The sequence below is a fragment of the Lissotriton vulgaris genome, chromosome 1_2 (assembly GCF_964263255.1).
Source record: "Lissotriton vulgaris chromosome 1_2, aLisVul1.2, whole genome shotgun sequence".
Taxonomy (NCBI): domain Eukaryota; kingdom Metazoa; phylum Chordata; class Amphibia; order Caudata; family Salamandridae; genus Lissotriton; species Lissotriton vulgaris.
In genome coordinates this window covers 353,452,834-353,473,136 of record NC_141686.1, presented here as the reverse complement: position 1 = coordinate 353,473,136, position 20,303 = coordinate 353,452,834, and the positions used below count along the sequence as shown (strand labels likewise).

Here is a 20,303-nt window from a genome sequence, read left to right as displayed (position 1 = left end):
TTGGGTGGAATGCAGCAGATCATGGGTTCCAAATAATTGGAGAGCACAATATGCGCGTGCTTCTCCAAGTTCTTAGCAAAAGCGGGCAGGAGAGAAATGGGCCTGTAGTTGGCCAGAACCTCCGAATCCAAGCCAGGCTTCTTGAGTAAAGGGATGATCATCGCCTGCTTCCAGGACTGCGGGACCACCCCCCACTCAAGGAGCGGTTCAAAGTGGGGTTCACAATAGGATTTATAACTTCTGCCACCTTAGCCAAAAATTTGGCAGGGCACGCATCGAGAGGCGATCCAGATTTAAAGGTTGGCCATAAGTTCCAGGGACGAGGAAACTGAGAGTGGCGGAAAGTCTGCCAGGATCGGATCCGCAAATCAGAGACACCCTCAGTGCAGGGAGATGATACAACCACCCTCAGGGGGAAAGAGTCCTGGATCGTCTTAATCTTGGAGGTAAAAAAGTGAGCAAGGGCGCTAACCCACGCCTCAGAAGGGGGCAATTGGGTCGAAAGAGTACGTGGGGCCGTAAATTCCCTCACAATAGCGAATATCTCTTTGCACGAATTAGAGGCAGTCTCAATCCTCCTCGCAAAATAGCCTCTTTTTTCAGAGAGGATGTCACGATGTTAAGCTTTGACAGAGGTCCTGTAAGCAAGCTTTGCCGCGGAATCATACTGCGAGCGCCAAGCCCTCTCTGCCACCTTGCACTGGCGGCTTCGCGGCGGCTACGGAGAAGTCGCCTAAAATCAGCCCAACCTGTCGCACCGGTCGCCTCCGGGACGCTGACGGGCGCAGACGGGCTGGACTCTGGCGTGACTCCGGCGTCACTGCGGCAGGAACGCTGCGCGAGAACGCTGCGCGTAAGATGGATCGCTTTATATGCAGGCCAGCGTGTCCTTGCGACAGCTGGTCTGCTAGCAGAACTGGCTCCGCCTGGCGTCCAGGAAACTACCCCCAATATGGCGCCCAAAGTTAGAGGAGACCGGGGAATCAAGGGACCCGCCAAGCGCGGTGCAACAACAATTACAGTGCGAGTGAGGGACAACACTGCTGGCTAAGAACAAGGTAAAACAAACATAAACGAAATAAAATTTAAAAAACGGGATGAATTAAAAACGCTGCCGTGTTAATCACTGCTATGCGCTGCAAAGCAATCTTTGAATACCAGGTAGCTGTAGATGTCGATAACGAGTTGAAAATGAGCTACAAATACTCTCCAGTTTGTGCTTGTTAAACTTATTCAAGCGTGTTGTGTTTATAGGTTTTATCACTAATCTCTGTAGTTAACTGACAATCCTTCCCACAACTACTTCCAAATCAGCTCCAATGGTATGTTTCTCCCCTGTATGTGTCTGCTGATGTCTTCGTAGAATTGATAATCGACTAAAGCTCTTCGGACATTTAGTGCACTTGAATGGCTTTTCCCTTAAGTGTGTTCGCTGATGATTTCTTAATGTTGAAGGGTCACTAAAACTACTTCCACAGTCACTGCAGTGGTAGGGTCGTTCACGTGTGTGTGTTCTTTGATGTCTTTGTAGGTCTAATAATTGACTAAAGCACTTCACACACTCACTGCACTTAAATGTTTTTTACCCTGTGTGTGTTCGTTGATGATTTCGCAATGTTGAGGAATGGCTATAACTATTTCCACATTCAGTGCAATCATATGGTTTTTCCCTTGTGTGTGTTCGCTGGTGGCACCGTAGGTTTGATAACTAATTGAACCTCTTCATACATTCACTGCACTGTAATGGTTTTTCCCCTGCGTGTCTTTGCTGATGAATCCTGAGAGTTGAGGAATCACTAAAACTACTTCCACATTCATTGCAATGGTATGATTTTTCCCCAGTGTGTGTTCGATTATGATTTTGTAGGTCTGATGAACCACTCAGGGTGAATGCATCATTTACACCTTTGGGAATTTCTTACATTCAGCTTTACCTTACTCCCTGTTCATCACCTTCCATACTATCTTATGTCCAAGTACTCCCTCAACAGGGTTCATTGACAATTGAAGCAGGGAAGTGAGTCTATGCACACAGCAGACATATGTTAATGGTCTGATAGTTAAAAGGCCATGGTTGCAGTACAAGGATCACAAGCATCATTAAAGAAGCTCGCCTTGGGCATATAAACGGAGGAAGTGCAGTACGAACAGAGGAGCTGAACACGTAGTTACAAGCTCATTTTGAGGTCTGTTTCAGGCCTTTAGTGGGCTGGGTATTGGTGTGCACTGTTTCTTATTACTGTGGCTCATAAGGGCACTTGTTGTATGAGTGTTACCACGTTGACCCTTTACAAGAGGGTAGCAGAGCCTCAGAAAGCACAACACCTGGAAGCTGCCTGCCTTGAGGGAGAGGTGAGGGTCCAGGTGTCAGACAAAATCAGCAAATGACATTAAAGGATTCTAAAAAAAAAAAAACCTGCTTCTCGGGCGTACCCACAACAGATCCAAGGTGTTGCTATCAGTCCACCCTCTCAAACTCAAATTCCCTTTCCAGTGCCTCTGGGACTACAGCGGCTTCCAGCCCCCTTCCTGTAATGGTGGTTCTCTCTGCTACAACATATGTTGCAGACTTGAAGATTGATTTGGAATTTGGCTGAATGGTTATTGCATCACAAATGTGACAGATATCCCAGTCCACCTTACTACAATTGTCAAAGGATATAATGCACTTCTAATATGGCGGACGTGATACCTGTCACGCTTGTGATGGAGTAACTTGTCCGCCAATATCTAAATGAGACCCTTGATGTAAATTGTGTCCAGTGTCACCCCAAGCACAGACCACCACCTGACCCTCCCTCCCACACATGCTAGTCACTGGTAGCTCAATTCAGATGCTAATACCTTAGAGCAGAACCAAACTAAGTGCAGAATCCAGCTCTGAGGCCTTTGGTAATAAAGGGCCAGATGTAGGTAGCCAATTACCGGTCAGTAACGGCCGAAATTGCTGAATTTCGGCCTTTACCGACTGGAATTGGATTTTTGAGATGTAGGAGTCAAAAATTGACCGATTCGGTAAATACGAGTCGGTAATTTACCGATTCGGAATATACCAAATTCTTATTTACCGAATCGGTAAATAAGAAATGGTAAAAAATGCGTTTTGAGATGTAGGAAACCTCAAAAATACCGAATTTCATGAAATTCGGTATTTAAGAGTCAGTATTTACCATGGAGTGAAAGCAGGTGGTAACCAGGTGCAGGCTACAAAAAAGGCCCCAAAATGCAACACTGTGACCAGAATGGCGGCATTCTACGTCATTGCAAGGCGGCTACAGGCAGCAGGAGAGAGGGTTTGGATGAGGGAGGAGCAAGTCTACAGGCAGAGGATTGCGCTCTTCCAACTCACTGAGGCAGAGATAGTGCAAAGGTACAGATTACACCCCCAAACCATCCTGGAGTTGATCAGGGACCTGCACCCACTACTGGAGCACCCAACACCAAGGGCGCACGCCATCCCACCCCATGTGCAGGTGCTGTGTAGCCTACACCTGCTTGCATCTGGGAGTTACCAGAGTGTGATTGCTGCGGTAGGTGGGGTGTCCCAGAGCTGCCTGTCCCGTTTCTTCCGTAAGTTCCTGAATGCCATGATGCAGAGAATGCATCATCACATCAGCTTCCCTGACACACATGCAGAACTGCTCAAGACCAAAACTGAGTTCTATCAACTGGCACAGTTCCCTCACGTCATAGGCTGTATAGATGGCACCCACATCCCAATATGCCCACCTGCAGCAACAGAATACATCTACAGGAACCAAAAGTCCACCCACTCAATCAATGTGCAGGTGAAATGCAACGCTGGCAACATGATAACAGTCATTGTGGCCAAATTCGCGGGGAGCACCCACGGCTCATACATATTCCATAACAGTTGGATCTACACACGCCTTGCTGCTGGAGAATTTGGTGAAGGATACCTGCTAGGTAAATAACTGCGACACACCCTGATTGATAATGCACATGAATGTATTTTGAGTATGTAACTCATGGCATTCTCTTTTCCACCTAGGCGATAGCGCTTATGCTGTGCAGTCTTTTGTTCTCACCCCCTACCTGAATCCATCTACCAGGAGTGAGAGACGTTACAATGTGGTACACAGAGCAACACGCAACGTTGTTGAACGCACATTTGGACATTTAAAAAGCAGGTTCCACTGCCTCCACAAGAGTGGAGGTGCACGGCAGTACACTCCTATCATCTGCTGTAAAATCATTGCGACCTGTGCCATGCTGCACAACCTGGCCACTAAGAAAGGCACAGAAATAGAAATAACACATCATGAGGCCATAGATGATGGAACTGAATGGCCAGAGCCCTATGCAGTAGGAGTTTTGCCAGCTACTGATGGGAGACTGAGACAGGCAGAGATCACATGCAGCTATTTTTAAGTAAGTAAGGAGACACAGTCAGGGGTTGAATGTGAATGACGTAGTTTAATGGGCACTACGGTAAATGTCAAATGACACATCATTGTAGTCCAAATTGTGCCAAGCCTAACTAGGCGGATACGGGTTACCTCACCCTAACATGTCCTCTGGAGTGTGGGCAGCATTACTCTGCACCCACGCACAACACTGCGGGATACCTGAGGTTGGGATTGAACATTGGCTGTTGAGCCAGGGCCTGTAGTTTGGTGTCTGCTGCTCCTCCTAATGTCCAGTATAGGGGTGCTGCTGCTGCTCCTGCTGGTGGTGTCATCAGTGTCCCCTACACCTACATCTCCAGCGTTGGCTGACTGGTTTGTCAGCAGCAGTTCCATCGCGGTTGTAACTCTCCACATCCCCCGGTAAGATCTGTGCAGCAGTGCACCAGCCCCTCCTGCATCGCAACAGAACGACGACATAGCAGTGAAGTTGCTGTTGCAAGACGGTTCATGGCCTTTGTCTGATGCTGCATGCACTGCCTCTCCCGGCGCCTCTGTGTGCGGTCATCATGCAGTTCTTCACAAAGAAGTGTGGCTCAATGGTTGGAGCGGCAGACCCTGATGCAGAGATCTAGCCCAGGGTTCAATTCCCCGCCTCTGCGGGTCTTGGGCTCAAAAATTCCACGGACCTGATAATTCTCACCTCAGTGCCTATTCCAATCCAATCAATCTGCAACTCTGGGCAATAGCTTGCTTAATCTCCACAACGGCCCCCACAACGCTTAGGATGCCTGGCCTCCACCTTGAGGGTGCCCAGGAGTGGACGCTTCACAGGGAAAGCCTGGATGGGTTCCACAGCGGTATTCGTACAAGCGCCTTGAGACCCTTGCGGGTGAGTAGTGCGCTATACAAGTATCAATTTTTATTTACAAAGTTCCATCATGCACTGGGACATGTGCCTCATCCCATCTGTTATGTTCCTCATGCTCTCCGCCATGGAGGTGATGCCCCGGTTCATGTTGTCCATGTTACTGTTCAGGTGGTGCATTTGTCTTCGTACTGCAGTAATTGCTTTTGCCTGCAGGCGCTGCACTTTGACCATCGTGCCCTCCAGCCCCCAGAAGACCCCGTCACCATGCTTCCCTCCCGGACTCTATGGCGTCCTGCACCTTACTACAATTGCACAGCTACAGGAGTGGACGGAAGCCCATCAATGCTTGCCTCCACTGGCTCAGTTTGGGTGTCACCCTCCCTTTCCTCATCAGAGGAGGTCGCAAGGATTTGTAGCAGGGAACATCATGCCTCTTGGGCCTGAAAACTTCCGACACCTCTGAAGCTGCTGATGGAGACTGTGTTCGTGGGTCCTGCTGTGGAGAGTCATAGAGCAGAGGCAATGATGGATGGGGTATGGTGCCTGCCTCTGGTGTGACAGCTGCATGTGTTCTGGGTGCAGGAGGTGTTACACTGCTGGGCCCTGCACTCCTGCTTGCATCCTCACTCCTCTCCCTTTGGGATGCCCTCTTCTCCCTCTCCTGCACAGTCCTGCGCGATGACTCTCCTGTGGACAGATATGGACATTGGCTTAGTGCTGCTGCAACCCTGTATTTCAATATTAAATTGCAATCCAGTCACACAATTTCATGATCCTCAACTGCCTCTAAATGTAGTCTGTGGCATGCCTGGCATTCTTTCATGATGACTGTACTGATGTATGTTGCAATGACTACCTCTCCCATGATGCATTGCTGGTGTATCCCAAAGCCTGTACTGGAGTGTGTAACACACAGCCACATTGGGGAAGGAAGACAGGCAATGGGGGAGGAATTATGGACATGTCCCTTACCTTGTTTTGTTGCAGCTCGGGCTGAGCTGTTAGCATCACCAAACCCAAATGTACTCTCTGGTTCCAGGGTGGACTCCACTAGCTGTTCCAGGTCCGTAAGGGCAGGTGCCCTGCTCCTTCCTCCCCCTGCGACATTGGACTCTTTTCTCTGTGATGCCAGCTTCTTCTTAGTGATGATCCTGAGACAATACCATCTTTTCTTGAGGTCATCTACTTCTCTTGTAGTCACCCCTATGGGGTTCACCTTGGCCTGGATACCCAGCAAGGTGTTCCTCTTCACAGCCTCTGCTGCCTGCAGAGACTGTTTGCCAAACAGCTGGGTGTGGTGTTTTACCACCTCCTCCACCAGCACCTGCATTTCACCTGTGCTGAACTATAGCTTTCTTTTCCGGTCAGCATCTTCCCTCTGGTAGTCTTGTGAATCCATCCTGCACTTCTGCTTTGCTCAGCTCAGTACAGCCAGTCAGTGTCTCACAGCTCTCCTGGATGTTCCGTTAGTCTACACCTGCATGGGTGTGGCCACTTCCTGGTTGTGGGGTGGGGTGGGGTGGATGCACAGGATTGGTTGGTTCCTCTGTTGCTTGGTTGAGGGGTGGGGTGGAAGCACGTGATTGGTTGTTTGTTCAATTGCTTGTTTTTTGTATCTCCGATTCGGTATTTACAGATTCGGTAAATATGGGCCTGGATGCCCATAGAAATGAATGGGAATTACCGAATCGGTATTTACCGAATCGGAGATTCTGAATTTTACCGAATCGGTAAATTTTACCGATTTTTTTTTTTCCCACTCCCATTTTCCAATTCTAAAATACCGAATAGGTAAAATTCGGTATTTTAGAATCGGTAAAATAGGATTACCTACATCTGGCCCAAAATGTTTCTATATTTCTCAGAACTGACCGAAACTTGCAGACTCCTTTCTAAACAGGTTACCCAAAGGAAGGCGGTGCAGGCCTCCATTGGCCTAACATACACCATACCGCAGCCCAGCAACCGAGTCCTGATTCGCAGCATTCATTGCCAGTGGAAAAAAGGCAAGTTTGAACGGCCCTTCAAAGTTGTCTTTTCAACTCCCACAGCTGTCAAGGTCGAAGGGAAAAAGTCATAGTACCACTTGTCAGATATTCTCTTGAACCCATCAATGCCACTATCATCAAAGGAATCACCAGCAGAGACTTTTTCCGATATGAACTATGAACACTTTGGGGACAGAAGCGCCCGTAGGGCTTTGCCCGGACTTTGCAAACTTTGCAGATTGGAGCGCCCATAGTGCTCCCGACCTTGGATTTTACATCGACTCTTTCATACACCGAATACAATTATTGACCTGCTCTTTGTCTTGAGCCCTAGGTGCTTTTATGTTTTTTAGCTATATGTAACCTTACAGGAACAGGTCAAGTTTCAGCAAAGGACGCCAGGTAAAGATGTCCAGAGTGTGTTCCAGGATCTTACCCATTTAACACACAACTTCACTACACACAATGATTACATAGCCCTCTATTGCACAACCCCTGGTATCAACACATGATCAACACATGATCTAAGTGGGGAGCAAAGCATCTACCCAACTCCTGCTATGTTTGCTAATTGATACCCCATGCAGTAGGTTCAGCTTTGTGCCTCATACACTTTTACCTATGACAAATAAAAGCCAAACTCCTGCCTAACACCAGAGCACCACAGGAAGTCACAGTGAACCTAACCAAGTACGATACCATACCCGACCAACACAGCACAGCTGTCCTCTGTTCATCCCTAGCACTTCATGTGATGGAGACACCAGATATGGAACAAGTCTCAGCACAATTGGAATACTGCAGCAGTAAATCACATATGGGTGTCCCGGAAGAACTGCTGTCTAACCTTATAAAACTACATACTGATAATTTTGCGAAAATAAGATGGGGAAGAAATGGTGAACTCACCCAAGCAATTCCAGTTAGACGGGGGGTACGACAAGGGTGCGTGCTGGCCCCGACCCTCTTTTCCTTATTCGTAAACGACATCCCCCCCTACCTGGCACAATGCAACCATGACTCCCCCAAATTATGCAATGAGGCAATTACAGCCCTGCTTTTTGCAGACGACACCATCTTAATATCACAAACGCCCAAAGGATTACAAAACTTAATAAATCAATTCAAAAGTTACTGCGACACGAAGGGGTTAGAAATCAATTCAACTAAAACTAAATATATGGCTATCAATCCCCCAAAATATTTTAAGAAAAATCTGGCTCTAAACAACACAAAACTTGAGTACGTGGAATCCTTTGATTACCTGGGCATCAGGTTTGATAGCAAATTGGCCTGGTTAAATCAGCTAGAAAAAAGTAGACTGACACTTAAACACAACTCCCTCCCTATTCTAAAAATCCATGGAGGGAGTACTTCAAAAGCTATAACACCTGCGAGTGAAGTGTTTAAAGCCAAAGCACAATCTGCGGCCTTGTACGGCGCCGAGATCTGGGGGCCTTATTCAAATCAAACATTCCATACCGAGGAAAATGTGTTTTGTAGACGTTTGTTAAGGTTACCAACAAGAACACCTTTAGTCCCTGTTTTTCTAGACATTAACCTAAAACGTACAGATTATCTGTGTTGGCTGAGGCCATTGATTTATTGGGTAAGAATATGGTCCACCCCGGAACTCGCAGACTACAGAGCGGGATTGTTGGAAATCATGGAACTGGACACTTACAACTCAATCAAGTGGCTGAGACATATATCTGCATGGCTTACCAAAATAGGTCTCTCACACTTCTGGAAAAATCCAGCATCTATGCAACCAAACTGTAAAGACCAGGTAAAATCTGGTATTATATGAACACTAATATACATGAACGTGAGACTGGATCACTAACAATTAAGTTTTTGCAATTTAAGGTTATCCCCATATTCGAGCAATTTATGGACGAAGTGGAACCACCTCTGGCCAAAACTATGTATCTTCAATTTAGGTACGGGGTTCTACAAATAAACGCTAATACTTGCCGGTGGGGAAATCCTAATTCCAACAGGAACGATTCATATTGCAAACTGTGTGACCTGAAACAAACGGAAGATGAGGCACATATCCTCTTCTTTTGCCCATTGTATAAATTTCAACGTACAAAATGGATTAAACCCCTATGTAAAAATTTGGGCACACGTTCATATAAAGAGGCAGAAAGGTTACTTAGATCTTCGACCATGCGCCCGATAATTTTTGGAGTCAGTCGGTTCCTTCATAGTATCTGCTTGATAAGAAAAAAGCATGGTTTTAAAACATAGATATAAAGTTTCTTTTTAATACTGGCTTTTTAATTATTTATAGATTGTATATAGCTGTTTTTATTATTAGGTCTGTAAATCTCCCTGAAGGTGAAAATGTAATGTTTCCTAGTATGAATTGCAATTAACTTAGTATGAATTGTAAATAACTTGATTTTGTAGGGGGACTGTACGTTTGTTCATACTGTATTTTTCTAAAAGATGTAATTTTGTTTTTAATAACCATGTTTAAATGTATTTTATATGTGTTGGCTTTATGGCAAATTGTCGAATAAAAGCTTTACAACAACAAATCACATATGGCCCCAGGATGTAATTCCTAAAGTACAAGTCAGATGCACACACTCAAATCCAACAAAATGCACAGCAGAGAGCCTGCATTCTGGCCAAGGACAATGCCAGAGCAGCGGGTATGTTGCATTCATCTGATAAAGCCCAAACAATGCCTAGCAGTAAGTGTTACCCTAGATAACACTCTCAGCCACCTGTATCACCTCAGATTGTGACAACCAGTTGGTATTTATGGTCACTTCCATCAGAGTGGGATAAAATATCTAAACACAATATTTATGGCCCACTGGACTAGTACTTCCTGCCCAAAATGTGACAAGTTTCACTTTATTGCACCCGCTGTACAGTATGAAGCAAGCCATGTATCTAATGCAAAGTGAATTTCTGCACGCAACTGTAAGAGATGTGGCTGCTATTCCTGACCATTGTTGTTTAATTAAACTTAACTTATTCCTGATTGCTAAGCTTTGCTGTTTCCACATTATCTGTAGTTAAGGAACATCTATTTTTCCTTTCTGATGACATGGATTTACAAGATTTCTTGTTGGGTCCTAGGTCTCCACATACTAAAAGATTCATATATGCCACTTACAATGAACTGTGGAAGCTGCTGAACGCTTAAGACAAATTGACAGGATGAATTTGTTAAATGCATTGACTGATGTGGACAATGGCATGACAGCATTGTCAACTCACATTTATTCTTTGAAAAATATTGTATCATATGCATTTGATGTTATACTTAATGACACATGTCTCTTACAGCATGGGTAAAGACAACTGAGAACGATTATGTAATTGTGTGGAAATCGCTGGTTTTAAAATAAAACCGCGTGCCTTGGAAATATCTAAAAGCAACAGAATTTTTTTGCCCTATAATTTAACACGCACAGAAAGACTGATGTCAAAAAAAGAAGTATGATAACCTGTTCTACACAGGTTGGCTTTATGATACATCACAGTCAGGTATAGTATAGTTACTGTTAGGTAGGAGTAGAATAATATATTCATATAACAACATAGTAATTTTATAATGGTTGAACCTGTTGCACGGATTCAGGTGGTAAAGTAAAACTGTGTGTTAGGTCGACAGGACGTCAGAGTGTAGGGACAAAGGGGCATATTACCAACAACTAGCGATAATTATCGCTATGTTGGCTTAGCGGGAATATTCCTATCGCCGCCCTTCACCTGTTTTTATCGCTGAGATACCTTGCTATTATCAAGGTTTATCTCAGAAGCGATAAAAACGGGCAAAATTCGTGAATATCGCTATCAATACAGCGATATTCAGGCATTACTGTGACAATGCTCTTAGCCATGTTATCCACCTCTCATTGGATACCATAGCTAAGAACTGGTCAGGGCAGGCATTAGCTTTTGGAGATATTCGCGCTTAGCCCGAATATTTCCAAAACGAAGCCATTGTTGCTAATAGGAGATAGCGATATTAGCGACTGTTTCCAGTCGCTAACATCTTGGCACGCCCACTTTGCATGTCATTAGCGATAATTATCGCTGACATGCAAATCGGGTCCCAGGATGATCGCTATCGCCTACTAGCTCTCGCTAACTGGTGTTAGCGACAGCTTGGTAATTGGGCGATCAAATTATCGCCGCTTTAGCGGGAAAAAGTCCAGCTAAAGCGGCGATAATGGCCCTTAGTAATATGCCCCCAGGTCTCTCTACAATGTCAATTCAATGCAAAATCTTTATTCGAATTTTTGCAAATTCATAAAAGCAATGCAAACAATCCCAATCAAATTACCATGATTACAAATACTTTAAAAACAGCACATTATTAAGTACAGTCAGTTATCAGTAAAATTCAGAAGTTTACTAAGGGTGCTCCATTGTTTTTTGAACATGAGTAATGACCCTTAGGAAAGTGCTAGTGCGAAATATCAGCTCTTCATTATTCAGAGTTAACAACATCAAATTTGATTCCTCCAAAGAAAGTGGTCTGTGCTTTTTAAAATACGGTGCTAAAAACCATTTAAAATATTTTTGATAACATTTACAAAAAAAGAAAAAGTGTAATTCAGTTTGCAAACTCCTGTCATCGCATGGGCACAAATTATTTCCAGATTTTAAGAATGAATAGCCTAGTGGGAAACATAGTAAAAATCTAACAGTGCCTGCCCTAAGGCGAAAGAGTAAAGAACTTTCCCAATTTGTCATTGGCAACGTGAGGTACAATGGGATTGGTTGTGATAACAGATCTTTATTCACATACACCTTGATTGTTGGTTTAGTTAATTCCCTTGCCAATCTTTCTTCGCAATAAAGTGCGTACAGTGCAGATTTTAAATCATTTTTGTCTTTAAGTTCAATTTTACTAGGGTCAAGAAAGAGGTGTCCTTTGCCTACACTACTCAATTTTTTAAAAGCTCCAGAGAGCCAGGGGATCGACATCCCTTTTTCGCAGTTTCTCCTAGGCTGATCTCTAAAGGGCGCAAATCCCCTAGTGCAAAGTTGTTACTAACATTTGGTGGTGTTGCGTACACTTTAGAGAAATGGTCTTCCCACTGACAGCTAGAGATGGTACAGCTTATTACTGACATTTGTGTGCCCATGTTACGCATATTTTTTACTGCAGCCCAGAAAGTTGTACCTTTTTTCCCTGATGCGGAGTCTGATAACTCCTCCCAGCGTTCTAACAAAATAATTGCCTTACGTTTCCCTATTGCTGATTTGTACCTCTTTCTTGCCTCCCTAACTTCAGTTTGGCATCGGGGCTTAGCATTCAGTGCCTTACGTAAAGCCCTGTTTGTGGCTGAACAGTTGTTATCGAACCACTTAGGGTCCGTGTTGATTTTACAATTGGGAACAGTTAGGAGTGTTTTTATAACTGTGCACAAATTAGTGAAATCTGAGATCACCCTTTGGTGATTCCCACCAGATAATGTGCATGAATCTATTAAGGTTTGATGTTTAGTTGTGAGCTGGTTAGTTATGCTTCCACTATCCACCCCCCTCCATTTCAATCTTGAATTGTTTGAGGCGGGGGTTATATCTCTGGCCCCCGCAGTACTTTTGAATATTGGCGTGGACCCTAGTCTAATATTTGCAACCAGGGCGTTATGATCCCCGAATGCGGTTTCAGTAACCTTAGCCGCCACAAGGCTATCAATTAGTTCAGGTGACATAAAAATGTAATCTACGGTTGAGGAATAATCTCTGCCTCTGAAAGTGGGAACATAGTTTTTATTGGGGGTGGGGCTTACATCCATAATGTTAGTTAGCATAATTTCACGGATAAGCAAGTCTAGTTCTTGCCCCCTTTTTACAGCTCGGTCGCTTCGGGTATTTAACCCTGGGCAATCCGAGTTAGGAATTTTAGCGTTGAAGTCCTCTGCTAAAATAATCCTTTTATTTATATTATTTTCTAGGGTTTCAGTTAGGTCAGTCAAGATTTTGGAAAGGTCGGTCAAATTTTTGTTTGGGATTGAATAAAAGTTGTTATTATAAAAATTGATTACATAAAAGGGAACTTTTCTTTTATATTCGATGATCTGGATATTTGGACTTTTAGTGGGTATTACCTTAATACTGCCACCTGCAGTCATCCTAGTACCAATTAGTAGTCCACCCATCGGTCTGCCAAAATCCGGTTTAGCTGCGGTTATACTATTGCAGTGAAAACCGTCAATATGCAGGTTGATGGTAGCCCATGTTTCCTGGAACATGATTATATCTTTATCTGAGAGAATCTTTAACCAATCAGGATCCGATAGTCTTGGTTCCAATCCTGCCACGTTCCAACTAAGGATCGCAAGATCAGATTTAGCTGGTGTATTAGGACAGGCGTTTCCAAGACTTTCATCGGTTACAATTACAGTCCCCTCACTGGGGGGTTTCCTAGCATATAGCGGGCTGTCTAGGCCCACGCCACTACTTGTAGTTGATACTATCATTTCCTGTCTGTAGTTGTTTGACTGTATAGGTAAGGAGGGTCCCTCTATAGGAGATGCTATTCCACTTGCTCCCTTTGGAATCAGGTTGGGCGGTTGATAACCGTTACACATCTGATTATTTTTACTGTCGTACTTTCTAGGTCCTTCCTTATCATTATCGGGATTGATGGTTGGTGTCAGTCAATCGACCATCTCTAGACAGCTATATCTGTTAGAGGTCGGTACCCCTAAGAAGTTGTCCATAAAACCTACATCTCTTCCTATATTCCCTTCCCAATTTCCCATATTCCCTCCCAAGTTTTCCCATTCTTCACCCCTTTCGCGGTAGCCCGTTCTGTTCCAATTCCTGTCATGACCTGGCCAGGCACGGCTCCTTGGGGGATAGAAAAAAGAGAGTAGTTTAGTTTCTATATGTTTATAGGCACCTTGTGTGTTCCAGGAGCATATGTAGTCTACAGTGCGAGGGTCCTCAAAATAATTATGACACAGTCACCCTGGGTAGTTTTACGCTCTTTTCCTATCCAGGGTACTCTGCGCACTGTTAGAATCCTACTTGTACAATGTGAGGGAAGGGGGCGATTAACATTAAGCCAATATTGTACTTTATACTTTAGGGACCAGCTAGTTTCAACAATGTGATCTGCCACCTCTGGGACCTCAATCATAACTACTACATGTGTGCTAGCTTCTGGGGGGAGATTAACTGTGCGTCTATGCTCTTTTTCTGCCCTCTTCTGGTCCTTTTCAGGGGGCGTTGGGGTTGTCCTAGGTTGGCTTTCTGTTTGTTTGATGAGTTGGGGAGGTACAGAATCATTGGTAGAATTGACTGGGTGTTTGTTAGCTTGGGCTGCTGGTGTCTTTGATGTTACGGTTGTATTCAACGCTTGTGCAGTCGACTTCTTAGCCCCTGGGTCTACAGTGTTGTTATTTCTGTGTTTTGTCCCACCGGATAAAGTAGCCCCGGGGTTAGATGTGTTCGGGACATTCTTGGGGATATTTTTGAGCGGGACATACAGCCCGGCCAATTGTTTCTCTATATTTAGAAGTCTGGATTCTATTGGGGAGAGATAAATTTTAAAGAGTTCCCCGATTTTTACTAACAGATTGCTGTTTGCTTCGCAACAGTTGCGTATGTCCCACCCTGTGGCCTGAATCTCTGTGTTTCCTAAGTCCAGATTCTTGTTTGTTTCATCAGAGGTTGCTTTGCTATTCCCGTTTTTTAAGTGGGAGTCTTTAGCTTTCTTTGGTGCACTCTTCTCTTTGACTATTGGTACCTTTGCTTGTTTCTTTTGCTTCTGTATGGCACCCTCCCTCCTGCCCCTTGACTGCCTATTCCTTACTTCATCTGGCATATGATTAAGAACTAGATCAGGTGTTTTTTCTAACGGCAGACTTAGTTGAGAGTCTGATAAGAGTTCGGATGCAGACAGGTCAACTATATTTGGCATGCTAAGTGTTTCTATCCTGTCATCATTTAAGGGACCAGAGTCCTGGGTTTGTACTGGGGTTCTAGCTAGGGCGAGGAGTCCCAAGGATGAGCGTCTAGCTAGTTGTAGGTCTTAAGATACTCGACGTTCAAGTAGAATGACACCCTGATCTATGGCTTCATTTGCCCTTGTTATGAAGTTATCCAAGGGGCCAATTATCTTCCCTCCTCCCGCCGCAGTTTTACTTCTGCTACCCCTCGTGGACATAGTATGTATCAATGCATGTTCAGCAATTTATCAACTAATACCGTATAGGTAAGGAAAAACATACGAACACAGAGTCTTTATGGCAAATACGAATAAGCCTAGAGGGGGGGCCCGGTCCGGTCACAAACGGGCTCAAACGGCCCGCCCTTGGCCCGGGCTTCGCCCGGCGCTCCCGCGCAGCGTGGGGGTAGACCTGTAATATAGATGTAATATGGCGACCAGGGGGTGGGGCAGTCAGGGGGCGCAGACCAGATGACACAGGTCAAGCAGGGACTTCTGGGAATGCGAGTCCCTGCAGCGCTCCACCCCTGATTCCCTCTCACCTCTCTCCCCAGGCAAAATGTCAGGTCGATGGTCCAAAGCGGTATTGCAAACCGCGCAGCTGTGCCCGCGAAGCGGTTGCGGCAAGCCGTAGGCGAAGGCTTCTTCTCCATGAGGCAGCGTCCCAGGTATGATTTCCTTTCAGTTACAGGCGTCCAAAGTTCCCGCCAAAGCCTGGAAATCTAAATGTTTTTAGAGGGGTTTTGCCGTCCAGGGGCGAGGCAGTCAGGGGGCGCAGACCAGATGACACTATTCCTTACAGATGACACAGGCCAAGCAGGGACTCCTGGGAATGCAAGTCCCTGCAGCGCTCCACCCCTGATTCCCTCTCACCTCTCTCCCCAGGCAAAATGTCAGGTCGATGGTCTAAAGCGGTAGTGTAAACCGCGCAGCGGCGCCCGCGAAGTGGGTGCGGCAAGCCGTTGGTTGAAGGCTGGTTGAAGTTGGTTGAAGGCTTCTTCTCCAAGAGGCAGCGTCCCAGGTACGATTTCCTTTCAGTTACAGGCGTCCAATGTCATTACCTGTTGTGACAATCCTGTTAGTTCACCGTGCCTGAACTCCTGGTCTTCCCAGAGTAACAGGTGATTTCAGCAACCTCAACATGACCCTCTATCCCCAAGGGCACTATGGAAACGGATCCTCCCCTTTTGTTACTCACTCATGCATGTCAATAGTGAACATAAGAAAAACACAAAGAAAGTTTACAATACATTTATTAAAGCTATCGTAGTCTTTTATGAAGCAAATGTGCTGCGATCATTAGACAGATGCAACTAAACAAAGTAATTATAATAAGTACCAGAATGTATAGGACAAACATACCAACCATGGCAAATTATATATCTTTCTAGTCCTACCCTTATTTTGTGATCTCTGGCCTTGTTCCAAGAGCCCAGACATGGTGTATGTAGTTAGGTGGTCCGCATCAAGAGTGTAAACTTAGTTTACACAGGGTTGCATGTCAGGCACTGCTGTCGTTCCAGAACAGTCCCCTCTGCCGCAATTCTCCTCTCTGCCTCGGGGGGACTGAACGCCATTTATAGGATGAAACTATTGTGCAGGAGATACAGTTGTGCGACCGTGTTATGTCTATATTTTAGGCGCTGTTGCTACATGAGCAAAGAAAAAATACACCATGTTGTTATGTATTCTAGACGACTTCGTACAGAATGTGTAGACGAAATCCCATGAAGAGTCCCTGAATAACAAATAACATTTACAGCATATTCTCAAAATAATATCGCAAACACAAATGTGCTATATGTGGCTATGCAGAGGAAGCAGGGGCAGCCTAAAAATGACTAAAACGCAGAACTAAGGGAGTTCCAAAGTGGGGCAAAAAGGGAAAACACTACAAACTGTTTAACTTTTTCACCATTCTTGTAATGCTCGTTACACTGCTTTGTTTTTTTTACTAATGATTGCAGCACACTCTTTTTATCCAATATTACGATTGTTTCAATGAATGTTTGAAAAGCCGATTCGTAACTTTCTTGTGTCTACCTTGGGCATGCAAAAGTAAACAACAAAAGGGTAGATCTGTTTAAACGAATGGTCATGTTCGTGGTTGCTAATAACATGATATGATATGATAGCAGACATATTGCGTGCAGCTACTCCAGGGAGTGTTCCGGTGTGGCACAAGCTGAAGGCAAGAGAGAAAACAAACTTAGTTTACCTGGAAGAACCAGGTTTTTAACTTCTTTTTAAAGAGCCCTGGATCACGTATACCGTGTTAATCCAGAGGGAGCTGATTCCAAGCCACTGCACACAAAAAAGTGAGTGATCTACCTCCTGCTCTCTGTCTGTGGCTCCTAGGGGTGCTTGTCAGAAATGTATTGGTAGTTAGAAGCTGTCTTGGTGGGTTGTAGATGCGAAATCTGATACTTAAGTAGGTAGGTCCTTTGCCTTACAGGGCTGCATGAACCAGTGCCATAGACTTGCATTTCACTCTCTCCCAAATGGGCATCCAGTGGAGATCCCGAAGATGCAGCCCAATGCGCAACTGTCTTGGGAGATTGAGCAGGAGTCGGACTGCCGCATTCTGAATCACCTGAAGTTTGTCCTGAAGATATTCCGGAAGGTCTACATAAAGGGAATTGCGGTAGACAATACGGGACGTGATCAAAGCCTGAATTACTGATTTCTTGGAATGGAACAATAAGAGAGTCAGAAATTTCTTCGTAGATCTCATGATCCCAAAGCAGGTTCCAACCAACCTGTTCTTTGGGCATCAAATGACAGCGTATTATCAAACAAAATCCCCAAATCTTTTACCGGATCTCAAGGGGGTTCTGTGGGGATGCATCGTCTGGGTTCTCGAAGAGGAGAATTTCAGTTTTATCCTCATTACATTTCAATTGCATGTTTGCTAGTGAATAAAAGACTGCGTTAAACAGGTTTTACCATGAGATCAATTCCCTTAATTCAGGAGAAGAGCAACTGTGTGTCATCTGCGTGGGAGATCACTTTTGCTCCTAATGTTTCTGCTAGCTGGATCAGCGGGGTGAGATAAATATTAAAAAGTGTAGGGCTCAATGGCAATCCCTGAGGGACCGCTATATCCACCTTTTGAGGACTTGCAGAGCAGGGAGGAATCCAGATGTTATGGCTTCTGTTTTCTAAGAAGGATTTTAACTAGCTTGAGGCTAAACCTATCACTCCTATCTCCTGAAGACTATGTAAGAGAAGAGCATGCAGGACTGTGTCGAAAGCTGCCCACAGATCCAATAATATTAGTGCAGCTATATCCCTCGTGTCCAGGGTAGCCCTAATACATTCAGATACCTCTACTAGAGCTGTTTCTGTGCTGTACTGGGCCCTGAAGCTTGATTGACTCGGGTGGAGAAGCCCATTAATCTCCACATAGTTCTATAGTCGTCCATTTACCTGCTTCTATAGTATCTTGGAAAAAGCCGCCAGCAGGGAAATGGGCCTGTAGTTAGATGGAGGTGGCAGAATATGCTGTTTTTTTTTTAAAGGGGTAGAATCATTGCCTGTGCCCAGACTCTAGGAACCGTGGTTGTTCCTAGAGATGAATTAAGAATCTTATTAACCAAAGGATTAATAATGTCAGCCCCTGCAGCTGGCAGTATAAGGGGGCATGGGTCAATCGGGGAGCCTACCTTTAAAGTTTTATGAGCTGTAAGAGATCCCTCTGAAGAGATGGCTGTGAAAGACCTCAGTTTTGGGTTACGTACAGATAACATCATATTTTGATTAACTACATCAGTACTATAAATCAAAAGGGGATGGATCACTTGTACCTGTGGCCAGGGTCCGTTGTGTACTCTCCGTCAGTACCTTACATGGTGCTCGGAGAACCCTCATTCACGTGTACAGGTCATTAGGCGGTTTATCTTGATTCTCCGCCTTTGTTTAACAACGTGATTGCATCATCATAGAGTCTCTTTTTATGCTTCCTCCACCTGGAGGAAACCACTGGTTTTTGCAGTAGTGATCAGAAATAGTTGGTGAAAAAAGTGCTCGAGGGAGGTGGAGTGTTAAAACATCCTCCTCATACTACATAAGAAGTAATTTTTTTATTCTATCTAGTGTATGATGATGCTATCACGTTGTTAAACAAATGCGGAGAATCAAGATAAACCGCCGAACGACCTGTACACGTGAATGAGGGTTCTCCAAGTACCATGTAAGGTACTGACGGATAGTACACAAAGACCCTGGCTACAGGTACAAGTGATCCATCCCCTTTTGATTTATAGCATTGCACAGGAAGCTGAATGGATCATAGCTCCTTCTAACTCCCCCCCTTCCTGATTGAAACAAGCATAATTACATCAGTAGCCGGTATTCTGCCTACTGCTAGGTTTCCTGAATACTTTGGATGTGAAAAAACCCTGCAATTTCTTAACACCATTTACCCGAGGCCTCTTTGGAGTGAGTGCGGGCAGCTGGAGTCATAAAACTCTTAACCATCTGGTATCCTAGTAAGTTTAGGGGTCCAGGTGGGGCACTGTGAGCTAGTTAGGAACCAGGCCAACATTTCCTGATCATATGTGTGAACTGAATTTCTATATTCTAACTAAGCATGGGCGAATTTTGCGAATCTCGCGTTCGCGAATTTTGCGGATTTGCGAACTCGCAATCCGCAAAATCCGCGAATTCTCGCGAATTTGCGGATTTTTTTTTGTTTTGCGCGGGTTTCTGCCAGTTCGCGAGGGTTTTGTACACTTTCGCAAATTGCGAACTTACCTGTCGGGTCGCAAGTTTCGCGAACTTGTTGTTTCTACGTGTCCAGCCTGTTTGGGACACTCTTCTTCATCACTGCCACTCTCTGTCACCACTGCCACTCTCTGACTACTCATGCCACCCTCTGGCCCACCCATGCCACCCTCTGTTTCATCACAGCACCCTCTGGTTGTCCAGTCAGTGTACATTATTGTGGCAACGCAAGCACACCTTCCCTGCCTCAAGTGACCTGAATTAATTTGGGGCTGATTAATGTGTCACAGAATATTTTTTTAGCTGGCACCTGCTTCCTTAGTGCTTCCTGATTAGTGATCTTTTGCACTTGCTAAGTGCTTTCATTGTTGCAAAATTAGTTACAACACCTGCCCTGCCCCAACTGACAATAA

General features: G+C 44.8%; 1 protein-coding gene across 1 annotated transcript in view; it reads left to right on the top strand.

Moving 5' to 3' along the window:
- The window catches only part of LOC147736795 (uncharacterized), a 119,927-nt gene extending 102,079 nt beyond the window's left edge, over nt 1-17,848 (top strand). The window contains exon 3 of the mRNA XM_086952701.1: nt 17,621-17,848. Within this exon, the coding sequence (XP_086808827.1) occupies nt 17,621-17,848 (228 nt within the window). The remainder of the gene's footprint in view (nt 1-17,620) is intronic.
- Nucleotides 17,849-20,303: the final 2,455 nt, after the last annotated feature.